The sequence below is a fragment of the Tursiops truncatus genome, chromosome 3 (genome assembly GCF_011762595.2).
Source record: "Tursiops truncatus isolate mTurTru1 chromosome 3, mTurTru1.mat.Y, whole genome shotgun sequence".
NCBI classification, from domain to species: domain Eukaryota; kingdom Metazoa; phylum Chordata; class Mammalia; order Artiodactyla; family Delphinidae; genus Tursiops; species Tursiops truncatus.
Genome location: NC_047036.1, coordinates 161,764,535 through 161,777,918, shown reverse-complemented (window position 1 = coordinate 161,777,918; position 13,384 = coordinate 161,764,535). Strand labels below are relative to the sequence as shown.

Genomic DNA, 13,384 nt, shown 5'->3' with positions numbered 1-13,384 from the left:
TTGCTGAGGGTCTGGGGGCAGCTGGCACATAGGTGAGACACAAAGTGGGACCACAAGGAAGGGCCAACCAAGACTCACCTCCCCTCTTTACGGTAACCAGGACTGGAGTTCCACCCCTCAACAAGCACACAGGCAAGGGGGAGGAAACATGATGTCCTGCCTTGCTAGGGGAGGAGGGGCGAGCTCTAGGAAGCTCACGCAGCACGGACGCACTTTATTTATATGTGTACATATGTATACAGGCGGCTGTACAGCGCGGGGCCAGTAGCTCCCTTTGCTATGGGCCCGGAGGCATGGGGCAGGGCGCCCCTTTTTTGGTCGGGGCTGCTGGGGGCACAGCTTCAGCAGGGCACCGGGAAGTCAGCGCCACCTCAGGCTTGGTGGTGGGGACCAGGAGGGAAGCAGGTGGGGCTGGGGGCCCTGCACTGCTGGGTACATTCTTTGTTAGGGCTTGGGAGGGGGTCTGGGGCTCTGGGGAGAGCTTGGGAGAGGCAGGTTTGGAACGAGGCCCGCTCAGCGTGGTCCGCTCCTCCACCACCTCCAGCACCCAGCGCTCCCGGCCCCGCGGGGCCTCAGGTGCGGGAGGTGCCAGGGGTGCAGATTCCTGCAACCCCTTGGAGTCCACACTTGGGAGTTGTGGCACCTCAGCCTTGGCCCCAGACCGCACAGGCTCTACGACAATGGGCACCGGGGGCGTGCCTGCTTCGCCGGAGCTGCTGCGCCGGCCCGTCTCGTGTTCCTGCACCGGGCTCAGCGCCGCCTTGGCCACGGCCCTGGCCGCCCCGCCCGCGCCGTCCTCTGTCTGCACGCTCTGGTGTCGCGTGCCGCTGGCGTCCCGCTCCAGGGTCCGGCCCCCGGGGGTCGTCGCGCGGGGCGGAGTGCAGGCCTCGGCGCCACCCGGGGACTCTTTCTCCTTAATCGAAGCCGGCAGCAGCGGGTCCGCGCCCAGGCTCAGGGGCGACTCCTGGCGGCCCAGGCGGCGGACGGCGACCTGCCGGGTCGCGCCGGGACCCTCGACAGGGGGCGTCTCGCCGTCCGACTCGGCGAGGCTATGCAGCGCTAGCTCGCCGTGGAAGTCCTTGCGGAAATCCGGGTGGCCCACCTCGAGGCTGTGTTTGCGCAGCGCGCCCTTCTTGTCGGCGCCCAGCGAGGCTCCCAGTTTCTCTGCTGATTGCACGCGTTTGAGGAGTGGCGAGCGCGGGGGCTCGGCACTCTTAGGGCGCGGGCGCACCACTGGCGGCGACGAGTGCAGCTTGGCCGGAAAGCTCTGCGTCGTGTGAGAGCTGCCCACCGTGTGGCCCGGCAGCGGCGGCGGCGACGCCTGTGTCGGGGACGGCGTGTGCGCTAGCGGCGACAGCGGGATGTTGCCGGCCGACTTGCAGCGCGCAGAGCGGTACTGGCGGTGCAGCTTCGGCGACAGGCCGTGCAGCGTGCTGGGCCGGATGTGGTGCGAGGCCGACGACGCTGGCGAGTTGGGCGTGCTCGAGGCCGGCGAGCTGCTCTGGGACGAGGCGCCTGTGGACGGGCGAGAGAGGACGATGAGCGCCGCGGGCGCCGCCAGGGCACCCACCCGCCACCGCGCGCAGCTCGGCCCCCGCGCAGGCTCAGGGCCTACCTAGGTAGGCGGAGTCAGGCGTGGAGCGGTAGCTGTGGGTGGGCGAGCGCGCCGGCAGTCCGTGCGTGGGCGAGCCCGGGAGGCTGTCACTGGACGACAGCGAACGGTTCAACGACGACAGAGAGCGGCTAGTGTGCAGCAGGTTCGACTGCTTCGTTATCTTGCGGAAGAGGGAGCTACGCTTCTTGCTGGAGGACAAGGAGGGGACCACCTTCCCTAGACCAGACTCCAGAGCTCCCGGCTCCTCCCACTTCAGGACTTCAAGGTACCTCCTGGAACCACCCACCCTTTCTGACCCCTCCCTCTTCAGCTACCACACAGTTCCAGACCGAAGAACTTCCTTTAGCTCCGTCCCACTTGGCTCCTCCCACCTCAGGTCTACCCATTCCTTTCTGACCACTCACAGTCCAAGCTGGAAACACCCATCAAAACAGAACCAACCTTTTTTGGCCGCGTCCACCTGTCTAGCCCCTCCCTCTCCAACTAAACCCACCTGTCAGATTGGGAAAAAATTCACTGGACTCAGCCAGGCTTATCTCAAATCCCCACTCACTCCTTGTCCAGGTCAAACCCACTGATCAAAACAGAAAACTCTCCTGGCTCCACCCACCTCTCCTAGTTCCTCCTACATATAAGGGAAGAAATTATTTCTACTGGCCTGGCATACTCATCCCAGATAGAAATCTCTTCTCCCGGCCCCTCTCAGTCGCCTAAATATAATACATCCAGCAAGGCAGAATCATCTCCTGGACGGCACCCTCTTGGTCCACATCTGCTGGCTCAGCTCTGCTCCCACAGTGCCTTTCCTTCAGCCTAGGAGCTTGGTACATCCTCCTTTCCTGACTCCTCCCGCTTTCCCAGCCCCTCCTTCTCTGTTGTCTTGGTTTTGCTCTTCACTTGGTGGCCCCGGCCACCTTTCCTGTGAATGTCCCTTCTCCTGTCCTCACCTATGCCCCTCCCACGTAAGCCCTGGCCATCGCTCATAAACTGGAGTGTTCCAGGGGCCTGCTGTTTATAGCCCCTCCCACTGCACTTGGCCCCACCCACCTCTCCTGGCCCTCCTTGGCAGAGGGCCGCTTGTTCCTCCGAGCCATTTTGGCCTTGTAGCTGCTGCGCCGCGCAGGGCCGATGCGGATGGAGGTATTTTCGAAGGGCGTGGTGGTCACGGCTACTTTGTTGCCACTCTGGGGGAAGAAAGGGGGAAAGTTCTCTGCTGGAAGCTGCTCTGGCAACTCCAACTCCCCGGGATCTCCCCCACCCTTCGCCCCACCCTCACCCCAAGACAGTTGGCGCTCTCCCATGGACTCACCTTAAGGATCAGCTCGACGACCTCAGGATGCACCATGCCATGCACAGGCTCCCCATTCACGTGGGTGATGAGGTCCCCGGCACAGAGCCCTGCCTCCTGGGCTGGGCCCCCCTCCTCCACGTGCTGGGGATAGGGAACCCCACAGGAGCAGAATTAACAGGCTTGGTAACAAGGAAAGCTCCCTAAGCTTATGTGCCAGACACCTAGCTCTGCAGGCACGGTCATCTTCATAACAGTTTATGAAATAACAGTTATTCTCCCCAGTTTACAAATGAAGAAACTGAGAGTCAGAAAGGAAAAGTTACAGAGGAGGGTCACAGAGGAGTCTCATGCAGGTTGCCTGGTTCCAGAGTTTGAGCTGTCCCTCACCCCTGGGGAGGGGGCGGTGTCTCTCTCCCCACTCCCACGGTGGAACACAGGCTCCGCCCATTAGTGCTCACCCAGACAATGTGGTGTACACTGTAGACATCTGAGTCACCCATGTAGACGCGGATAGCACGCAGTGTGAAGCCATACTTCTTGCCCGAGCGTTGGATGGTGATGGGGGAGCGAAGCCCACTGACAGCTGGCGAGTAGTCCCGACTCGGTGAGGAGTCCCGTGAGGACGGGTTGGAGGAGAGAGATCGTGGGGACATGGGGCTGGCCAAGGGTGAGCTTCCATGGGGGTCCACTGCAGACACAGACCCATGGTCAGAGGTCAAAGCCAACAGACACCGGTCTCCCTGTGTCCGCTCCTCCCTCCTCCCAAGTCAAAGTCCCAGAGCTCTCACTGGCCCATCCCAGAGCCAGTCACTGTGGACAAGGAAAATGCACCTGGCACCAATGGGGGCAGCCCCTCCCCTGCCAGGCGGGGCCCAGTGTCACCTGCAGGGATCATGACAGACAAGGCAGTGGCCGAGGCTGACTTGATGACTTTGCCCCCGGTTCGAGAAGGCCGCTTCTCTACCACCGGGTCTCCTGACAGCTGCTGGTGCCGCGCCCGGCGCAGAACCAGGTCATTGGTGGCTCTCAGGCCTGATGGGTCCCCATCCTTCGAGGATGGGCAGAGGTCGCCTGGGCGTGGGCGGTCGGCTGCAACAGGGCAGGTGGGTTAGGGGTCACTCCAAGGTTATAAACTTCTCGCACGCTGTTCCCTCTGCCTGGAATGCGCTTCCCACTTCTCTCCCTTGCTGGATTGTGAATTTCATGGGAGCAGGTAACATGCGTCACGAACAGCTCCTGACTCAGAGGAGTGCTCAGATACGTTTGTTGACTGACCATGGAAAACGGGTCTTCCTCATATTGATGAGAATCCCAGATTGGAGTGTGAAGAGTACACGAGAACTTGCATAAACAGTACAGGCTCATTGAACGCTCATATATGACCCCTGAGGAATTGGGGAAGGCGGCAGGAAGGGGCACTCACTGGCCTCCGGGTCCCCGGCGCTGGGGGTGCCATCCCCTTGAGCTGCCTCCTTGGGGGCCCGCGCATCCAGCGAGCCTGGGGGGTCGGAGCTGGGCCGAGCAGACCTGCGCAGCCGGGCGTCATCCTCGTCCTCTTGGGGGGCGCTGAAGCGGCTGGGCTCCAGCAGCGCCGAGAAACGGCGGCGCGCGCCCAACGGAGGACTGGCCTCCCCCTCCAGGAAGCTGGCCTCGGACGCCGAGAAGCGCTTGCTGCGCAAAGGGGGCGTGGTCAGAGGAGTTACTCCCCTTTAGGTCCAAAAGGACCCAAAAGGACCCAAACCCCAAATCCTGCCCCTGCTCACATCTCCGGGGAGCCCCCTCTCCAGGTCTTCTCGCGCAGGGTCAGGCCACCTAGGCCTTCCCGCTTGCCGGCCACCTTCTCCTCTGGGCCCTTGGCGCTCGGCTCCCGCTTGTTGGTCCCCGCTGCTGCCACGGGGGTCTTGGGCTCGTGCTGCGCCAGCTGCTCCATACTGCTATACACCTTCAAGGACGGATGAGTGGTGATGGAGGCAAGTCCAGCCCCCAGGTCCCGCCTTCCCTCCCGAACCAATCGAATTCCCGCTACTGGACCCGGCCAAACTACGCTCCGCCCCAGTAAAGCCGGGGTCCCAGCCCCCCAATTCTGGGCCGATCCCGACCACCTACAGTTCTTCAGTTCTGGCCCCACCCCACAAAATTAGGCTCCGACCTATTCTAGACCCTGCCCTGCCCAAGCCCTAAAGAATCTGCTCTCCTTCCTGCCCCGCCTCTCCAGGCCCCGCCCAGTTATGTGTGCCTTCGCCCTAGGCAGGTCCTGCACCCCCGCTACGTGCTGTTCCTAAAAGCGAGACGTTGCCCAGCCTCGCCAAGGCCTGGCCCAGCCCCCTCCATCCCCAGGCCCTGACCCCGCCCCTTCCAGATCTAGCCCCGTCCCACTGTGGGTCCTCATTTCCACAACTCTCCAGGCTCCCGTTAGATTCCACTCGATGCCAAAGGTCGGTTCCAAGACATCCGGCGAGGATGTTCCCCCGCCGCCCCCGCCCAAGCCTCATCACTCCCCGATTCTCACCGCCTCAGTAACTTCTCTAGTCTGAGACCTTGGGCCTGGACCCTGCTCCCCATAGCCTCCTCAGCCCCTGGCCACTTCAGGCCCACCTCCATCCCGTACTTAAACACAGGTCCCCCCTCCCGACGGTCTCACCCCACCTCTGTCTCCGGCTGGCCTCACCTTGCTGAAGCGCGGGGAGCAGGAGGAGAACTGGCGGATCTCCACGGGCTCCTCCTCCGTCGTGTCATCCTCGTCATACGAGTTCACATGGTGATACCTGTCTGAGCGGGCTGGAGTGGAGGTGTGGGTCGTGACCGCGGGCATGGGTCCACTCCTCAAATCACACCCCCACCGGAGCCAGGTTCGGGTCCTGCAGGCCCGGCCACGCCCCTGCCCCTTTCTCGGATCAGATTTAGGTCCTGCCCCCTCGCTGGGTCCCCGTCCCACTCTCTGAGGCTTCGTCTAGCCCCGCCTCCACAGAGGCCACATCCCCAGATTGCAACGAAGGCGCTCTCCACCCTGGCTCCGCCTCTGCCAGCCCAGGCTCTTGCCTCGTGCCGCGTCCTAGCACGGCCTCGTAACCTAGGTCCAGTCCCAGTTTTAGAACTTACTCCTGTCCAGGCCCCACCCCTACCCCAGCTTCCTTTCTTACCTTCTTCTCAGACTGAGCCCCGCCCCTATTCCAAGCCCCGCTCCCGACACAACTTCAGCCCTCTCCTCTCGTCTAAGGGGCTAGTCTCCTACCCAGCTGCGTCCCAGCCCAGGCCATATGCAAGTGCCCCCTCAAAGGATCCCACACCCCGTCCCCGCTCACTGTCAAAGTAGCTGGTGTCATCCTCGGACTCCAGGTGGGGGATGAACTCGGCCTTCTGCCTCAGGAGCCCTGTCCAATCCAGGTCTCGAAAGAAACTGTGCTGCTTCACCTCAAAGGCACCGCCTGGGGAGGAAGGGGTGGAGGGTGTAGGGGAGGGAATTCTTGCGACAGCTATGGCCAGCCAAGCAGCCCAGCTCCCCACCCATTTTCTGGCCCAGGGACACGGCACTTGGAGCCCTGCTCCCGGACAACAGACCACCCCAGCTCTGCGACCCCTTACCTGCCCCTAGCCGGCCCAAGGGGTTGGTCTGCAGGAGGCTGGATATCAGGTGCTGGGCATCCGTGGGCAGGGCCTCGTCCCCCTCGGGCCACAGGATGTCATCTGCAGAGCAAGGTGTAGGGCTGGGGTTCGCTTTTGGAGTCCATGAGGCCCCGGGCCAGCCCATGTTTCCATGCCCCCTGCCTGCCCACCGCGGAGGCACGCACCACTGATGACCTGTCCAAAGAGCTCTTCAGGTGTGTCTCCAAAGAAGGGCACGCAGCCCACCAGGAACTCGTAGAGAATGATGCCCATGGCCCACCAGTCCACCGGTTTGCCATAGCCCTGGCGCAGGATGACCTCGGGTGCGATGTACTCTGGGGTCCCACACACCTGGGGGCAGGACGTCAGCCCACGCCCTGGCCACAGGAGGGGCCTCCCGGGGGAGCAGTGCCCCCCGCCAGGCCCTGGGCCCCACAGTCCTGCCGGGTCACTCCACCCGAAGTGACCCCCACTCCCGCACACACACCTGTTTGTCCAGGAACTCCCGGGCGTCCTTCTCAATGTGGCCCTCATATAGGTTGGTGGTTAGGCTCATAAGCCCCATCTTGGAAAGGCCAAAATCCGTAAGCTTGATGTGCCCCATGGAGGTGATAAGGAGGCTGCAGAAACAAACTGAGGTCTCAGCGGCGAGGACCATCCACTTCACTCCTGGCCCTTCCATGCCAGGGCCTCCCGAGGGGCAGGGAAGGAGTGATGGGAAAGGTCAAGGCTCACTTGTCAGGCTTAAGGTCGCGGTGCACGATGCCATAGTTGTGCAAGTACTCGAGCGCCAGCACTGTCTCAGCGAAGTACATGCGGGCCATCTCCACAGGTAGCGCCCCAATGTTCTTCAGCAGGGTGGCGCAGTCCCCCCCTGGGGGTGAAGGAATAGGCCCACGTGAAGAGGGAGGTACCCCTGGCTCAGAGCTGAGCACTCAACATGCACCGTAGTACCGAGTGCCCCTCTCACATTGCCCCAATTTTATAGCTAAGGAAAACTGAGGCTTCGATAGGGGTCTCCCTCTCCCCAGCTTGCACAGGGACTGCCCTCTACCAGGCTTCTCTTGTCCTCTTAGCCATCCTCCAATGTCAGTATAATCAGCTGATTTTACCCAGGAGGGGACTGAGACTCAGAGAGATGTTGGGTCATGCAGGGAGTTGATGGTGGAGGTAAGGTTTGGTTTGGGCCAAGGCTGCCTGCTTATCTACTGAGTTTAGGCCCTTGATCTGGAGTCTGAAACTTGAGGGTCTGGGGCCTTAATATATAAATTACTTGCCCCCACCAGAGTTACTGCAAACAGCATTCATATTTTAGTCTCCTTCAGTGTCCATTTCTCCTTTTTCTTACAAGGGCCAGATTTCCTTCCTGGTTTAACAGCTGGGTCAGCATGTAACCCAAGTTGCGCCAATGACTTTTCCCTATTTTTTCACAAAGATTACTAAGCGCATAGAATGTAAACCGGAATCTGTTGGATAGTAACCCCACTATATCAGGGCCTGTTTAAAGGGAAGTCCACAGAGCCAAAATATGGAGCGATTACTAATGACATGATTTGAGCACCTAGATACAGCCATTCCTGAAGGTGACATGGATTTTTTCTATCACAAGTCAATAAATTTCTTTCTTTCCTTTTTTTTCCTCTTGAGCCAGGTTTATCTATGTCAGAAACTGATGAATCAGACTTGAAGCCGTGCCCTCTGCAGTGGAAGCACGGAGTCCTAACCACTGGACTGCCAGGGAATCTGAATTTGGGCACCAGATAATCCTGACACACACTTATGCAGAGAATAAAGTGCCCATGTTGCCATGGTCTTCCTGAGCCTTATATCCCTTGTTGCCAACCTCACTACATGAAACAACCTTGTCTCTTTTGGCTTATTTTTCTTGTTTATTGTATGTTTATACAGACTTGAATGTTACCTACATGAGGGAAAAGTGTGTCTGTCTGGGTAACCACCAGCGCCCAGCACAGCATGTGGCATGAGGGAGATGATGAGGGGACACCTGTTGAGTGACTGAATGCTCAATTAAGGCTCGGAAGTGGCACAGTTGTATCCCTGTGAGATCATGTGTGTGTCCTAATAACCATAATACATGTCTGTTTGGATGATAGATGGATTAATATTGGGGATGGATAAACAGATGAAAAACCTATACATTGGTGGTTGGATGATTTGGATGGATGGTAAATGGACAGATAAATTGATGGATGAATTGTGGATGAATAGATGGATTTAAATAGCTTGCTACAGAAAATGAGATAGCTGCTAGAATGGAGGTTTGGATGAATGAATAAAACTAAGAACAGTAAATGGATGGATGGAAAGAGGGATGGATAGCCGATGGATTAATAAATAGGTAAATAGGTATTGGTGGAGAGATGGATGGTAAGTAGTTAGGTGAATAAATAGATAGATGAATGAATGTCTAGATATAGAAAAAGATGGATTGATGGAAAACAGATGTACAATACAAGCAATGAACCCTAATATAAATTACGGACTTTAGTTAATAATTATGTATCAATATTTGTTCATCAGTTGTAACCAATGTATCATACTAATACAAGATGTAAATAACACGGGAAACTGGGGGGAGGGGGAAGCGAGTATGTGGGAACTCTCAGTACTTTCCAATCAATTTTTCTATAAACCTAAAACTGCTCTAAAAAGTGAAGTCTATTAATTTTAAAAAATAGATGTAGGGCTTCCCTGGTGGCGCGGTGGTTGGGAGTCCGCCTGCCAATGCAGGGGACACGGGTTCGTGCCCCGGTCTGGGAGGATCCCACATGCCGCGGAGCGGCTAGGCCCGTGAGCCATGGCTGCTGGGCCTGCGCGTCCGGGGCCTGTGCTCCGCAAGGGAAGAGGCCACAGCAGTGAGAGGCCCACGTACCACAAAAAAAAAAAAAAGATGTAATATAATATTGTAAATCAACTATACTTGAATAAAATAAATAACAATGTAATGGATAAACAGAAATATGGATGGACAAACAGACGGATAATCAAATGGATGGATGGATGGAGAGATGGCACATAGATATATGGATAGAAAAACAGATGGATTAGCAAATGAATAGATGAAATGAAGGAAGGGTGGATAATTGGATGGATGTATCTATATTGAGAGAAATGAAGATAAATCAATAGATGGCTGGATATAAATAAACAGATGGAATGGATGATCAGTGACTGGATGGATAAATGGTTGGATAAACATACAGGTGGGTAGTTAATTTGGTGACTGGGACTCAGGCAGGCCACCCCCAGCAGCCCTGACTAGCGAGCATCCCCTCATCTTCCCTGCAGCCCTGCAGGCAGCCACACCTTCCACATATTCCATGACCATGCAGAGGTGGCGCCGGGTCTCAAAGGAGCAGAACATGCCGACCACAAAGGGGTTCTCAGCGAAGGTGAGGATGTCGCGCTCCACGAAGGCCTGCTGGATCTGGTTGCGCAGGATCAGGTTCTGCTTGTTGATCTTCTTCATCGCGAAGCGCTGCCTCGTTTCCCGGTGCCGCACCAGGTAGACGGCGCTGCAGGGGGAGAGAGCGAGGACCGGCCATCACCTCCGAGACACCCGGCCTCCGCCACCCTCCCCCCGCCAGAGCCCCGGGTGGCTCACCCGTAGGCACCATTGCTTATGAGCTTGATGGTCTCGAAGTCATTCTCTCCAGGTGGTTTCTTAGCCTTGCTGCTTCGGCCCTGCAGGGGAAAGAGGGAGACCACTCCATCATCATCATGAGACTGGCACTCTTGTTATTCCACCTAACACATGGGGAAACTGAGGCACAGAGGGGGTGGGTGTGTCCTTCATCCAAGTGCCACAGTGAGTGAGTAACAGAGTCAAGACGTGAACCCAAGACTGGCTGACCCTGAAGCCATATACTGATACCTAACTTCTCTCCATTAGGAAAGAAACCTACAAAATGGCTAATCACTCTAATATATAAAGAGCTCTCAGACATCAACAAATAAACTAACAATTGAAGAGAAAAAATAGGCAAGATATGTGAATTAGAGTTAGAGCTCTTAACCATGTGAAAAAATGTTAAACCTCACATATAACGACAAAAAGGCAAACTAAAACTACCTCAAGATACCATTTTGCACTCAGAAGATTGGCCAAAAAAAAAAAAAAAAAAAATCCAAAAAGCTGACACTCTGTAGGTAAAGCTGTGGGGAAACAGATACTTTTATACCTTGCTGTTGGGAGTATAAATTGGTACAGCCCCCATGAAAGGTACTTGGGTGTATATCAGAATTACAAATGCATGTTCCCTTTAATCCAGCAATTTCACTTTTGAATTCATGCTACAAATATGCTTGCACATGTGAAAAATGACCTATGTACTATCCTGCTCATTGCAAAACTGGAAACAATCCATACACAGGAAATTGGTTAAATAAACACGAGGGGATATAATCTAAAGGAATATTGTACCGTTGTTTTGTTTTGTTTTGTTTTGTTTTTGGCTGCATTGCGCCACATGCAGGATCTTAGTTCCCTGACCAGGGATCGAACCCATGCCCCCTGCAGTAGAAGCATGGAGTCTTAACCACTGGACTGCCAGGGAAGTCCTGTACATTTTAAAAATGAGGAATATCTCTGTACACTTATTAGAAAGTTCTCCAAAGTATTTTGTTAAATGGGGAGGGGGGTAAGGAACAATATTACTGTATGCTTTTGTGTAAAAAAGGGGACAAAATATAATCATATTTGAGGTAATAGGGATATGGGGGACAAGAATGGGTATAAGATTTTTCACTGTATGTCTTTTTAAAAAATAATATTTATTTTTCTTAGGGACAAGAGATTTATTACATAAATATTTCACAAAAAGATCTATGAGATATAAAAATATTGAACTCTACACTCCTAAAAATGTAGCCCAAAAGAGTCTGACACAAACATTGACAGAATTACAAAGAGAAATTACTCAGAACAAGAATTTAACACATGGCTCTCAGAAACTATCAGATCAATCCAGCAAAAAAAAAAAGATGAATAGGAAGATGGAAGATTTGAATCACTCAATTCACAAGTTCGATTGAATGGAATTACATAGGATCCTACAAACAACAATTAAAGATAAATACCTTTTTCAAGTTTTAGACTTTTGAGTGATGTCATTCCATTACCTATTCAAAAAATTAAACAAATGGCATGTATAATGAGATTCAAAAAAATATATATATATATACATATATATATATATATATATATATATGACAGATGTGTGTGTATGTATGTGTGAATTCATAGACACAATTTGAAACAAAAGTCACAAATCCAAATGCCTTCATGGGCCAGGCATACCAGGTGAGAGCCATGGGTGGCTGGGGTGTGGATACCCCATATCATAGGCCAGCCCCCACTCAGTGTCAGCTGGTTCCATCACAGTATTGTCAGAACTTCTAATTTTTCAAAAAGGCACAAACCCAGATTCTAATTTTAATCTTCTGATTTCTATAGTTTGTTTCACATTTTTGAAAACACTAGGCAGCTCAGAGAAAACACATGCATGACCATTATGGTGGGCAATCTCCACCAGATATGTGGAACATCTACCAAGTGTGGTTGGCCTGGGGGGTGGAATTATAGTAATTTTTACTATGCTGAGCTGTTAACACACAGAGACACTCAACCCACTCAAAACTCCATGCAGTGTTCCTCAGGAAATTAAAAATAGAATTACCATGTGACCCAGCAATTCCACTCCTAGGTATGTACCTAAAAGAACTGAAACATTTGTTCCAACAAATACTTGTACACAAATGTTCACAGCAGCACTGTTCACACAATAGCTAAAAGATGGAAACAACCTAAATGTCCATTGATGAACGATGGATAAACCAAATGTGGCCTATTTTATTCAGCCATGAAAAGGAATGAAGTACTGATTTATGCTACAGCAGGGATAAGCCTTGAAAACATTATGCCAGACACCAAAGGCCACAGAGTGAATGATTCCATTTATATGAAATATCCAGATTCAGCAAATCCATAGAGACAGAAAGATCTAGAAAGCAGATCAGTGGTTGCCAGGGGCTGTGGGGGAGGGAGGATGGGGAGGAACTGCATAATGGGCACAAGGTTTCTTTTTGGGATGATGAAAATGTTCAGGAACTAGACAGAGGTAATGGCCACACAACATTGTGAATGTAGTAAATAACAATGTTATGTGTATTTTACCAGGAAAAGAAAAAAGCCTATGAAGGAAGAGCTATTATTAACCCATTTTAGAGTTGGGGAAACTGAGGCTCAGAGTGGGGACCAAGAGGTCCACCCAGCCTGAGGACAAAGAGCCAGGAGGTGAGCCCCGACCAGTCGGGCCAGACCAGAGTGTTGCCTGCTGGGCCACCTGGCCTTACCTCAGAGAGGTCGTCCTGCTCAGGTGTGTTAGAGCCGCCACTGTCCTGTTCCTCCAGGTGTACCACATCTAGGAAGGGAATGAGAGTGAGTGGAGACTGGCGTCCCAGCTGGTTCACCCACAGTCCCCTGCAGCCAGCAGCCAGCACCTGGAAAGGGGTCACGGGTGAGGCCCAGCTGGCGGATGATGTAGCGGGGGATGTCCGTCTTGACAAGGTGGCCCTCCTTCGCATGGCCCTCGGCTGCCTCCAGCAAGTGGTAGAACTCCTCGGGGTTGAATTCCTGAGGCAAGGCAGGGTGCGCTCAGGGTGAACTCCAAGGTGTCCCAGCCAACCCCTCCCCAGTCCCCCACCAACTGCCCCCCGCCCATGCCCAGCCCCCTTACCAGGCACTCCAGCAGCCTCGCTGGGCGTGAAATGATAATGAGCAGCTTCTTCACCAGCTGAGTGACAAAGGCCACCTCCAAGCTCTCGGAACGTTCATAGGCCTGGGGTGCAGGGCA

At 54.3% G+C, this 13,384-nt stretch overlaps 1 protein-coding gene across 1 annotated transcript in view; it reads right to left on the bottom strand.

The window, feature by feature from the left end:
• Positions 1 to 55: 55 nt before the first annotated feature.
• Positions 56 to 13,384, bottom strand: part of MAST1 (microtubule associated serine/threonine kinase 1) — a 26,125-nt gene continuing 12,796 nt past the window's right edge. Inside the window, exons 9-27 of the mRNA XM_033855100.2 lie at positions 13,268 to 13,369; positions 13,032 to 13,164; positions 12,885 to 12,952; positions 10,135 to 10,214; positions 9,837 to 10,045; positions 7,245 to 7,383; positions 6,997 to 7,129; positions 6,695 to 6,860; positions 6,489 to 6,590; positions 6,209 to 6,331; positions 5,575 to 5,684; positions 4,670 to 4,848; positions 4,330 to 4,577; positions 3,789 to 3,995; positions 3,365 to 3,594; positions 2,925 to 3,047; positions 2,663 to 2,799; positions 1,616 to 1,803; positions 56 to 1,515 (exon numbers count right to left, since the gene is read on the bottom strand). Of these exons, the coding sequence (XP_033710991.1) occupies positions 278 to 1,515; positions 1,616 to 1,803; positions 2,663 to 2,799; positions 2,925 to 3,047; positions 3,365 to 3,594; positions 3,789 to 3,995; positions 4,330 to 4,577; positions 4,670 to 4,848; positions 5,575 to 5,684; positions 6,209 to 6,331; positions 6,489 to 6,590; positions 6,695 to 6,860; positions 6,997 to 7,129; positions 7,245 to 7,383; positions 9,837 to 10,045; positions 10,135 to 10,214; positions 12,885 to 12,952; positions 13,032 to 13,164; positions 13,268 to 13,369 (3,915 nt within the window). The 3' untranslated portion in view covers positions 56 to 277. The remainder of the gene's footprint in view (positions 1,516 to 1,615; positions 1,804 to 2,662; positions 2,800 to 2,924; positions 3,048 to 3,364; positions 3,595 to 3,788; positions 3,996 to 4,329; positions 4,578 to 4,669; positions 4,849 to 5,574; positions 5,685 to 6,208; positions 6,332 to 6,488; positions 6,591 to 6,694; positions 6,861 to 6,996; positions 7,130 to 7,244; positions 7,384 to 9,836; positions 10,046 to 10,134; positions 10,215 to 12,884; positions 12,953 to 13,031; positions 13,165 to 13,267; positions 13,370 to 13,384) is intronic.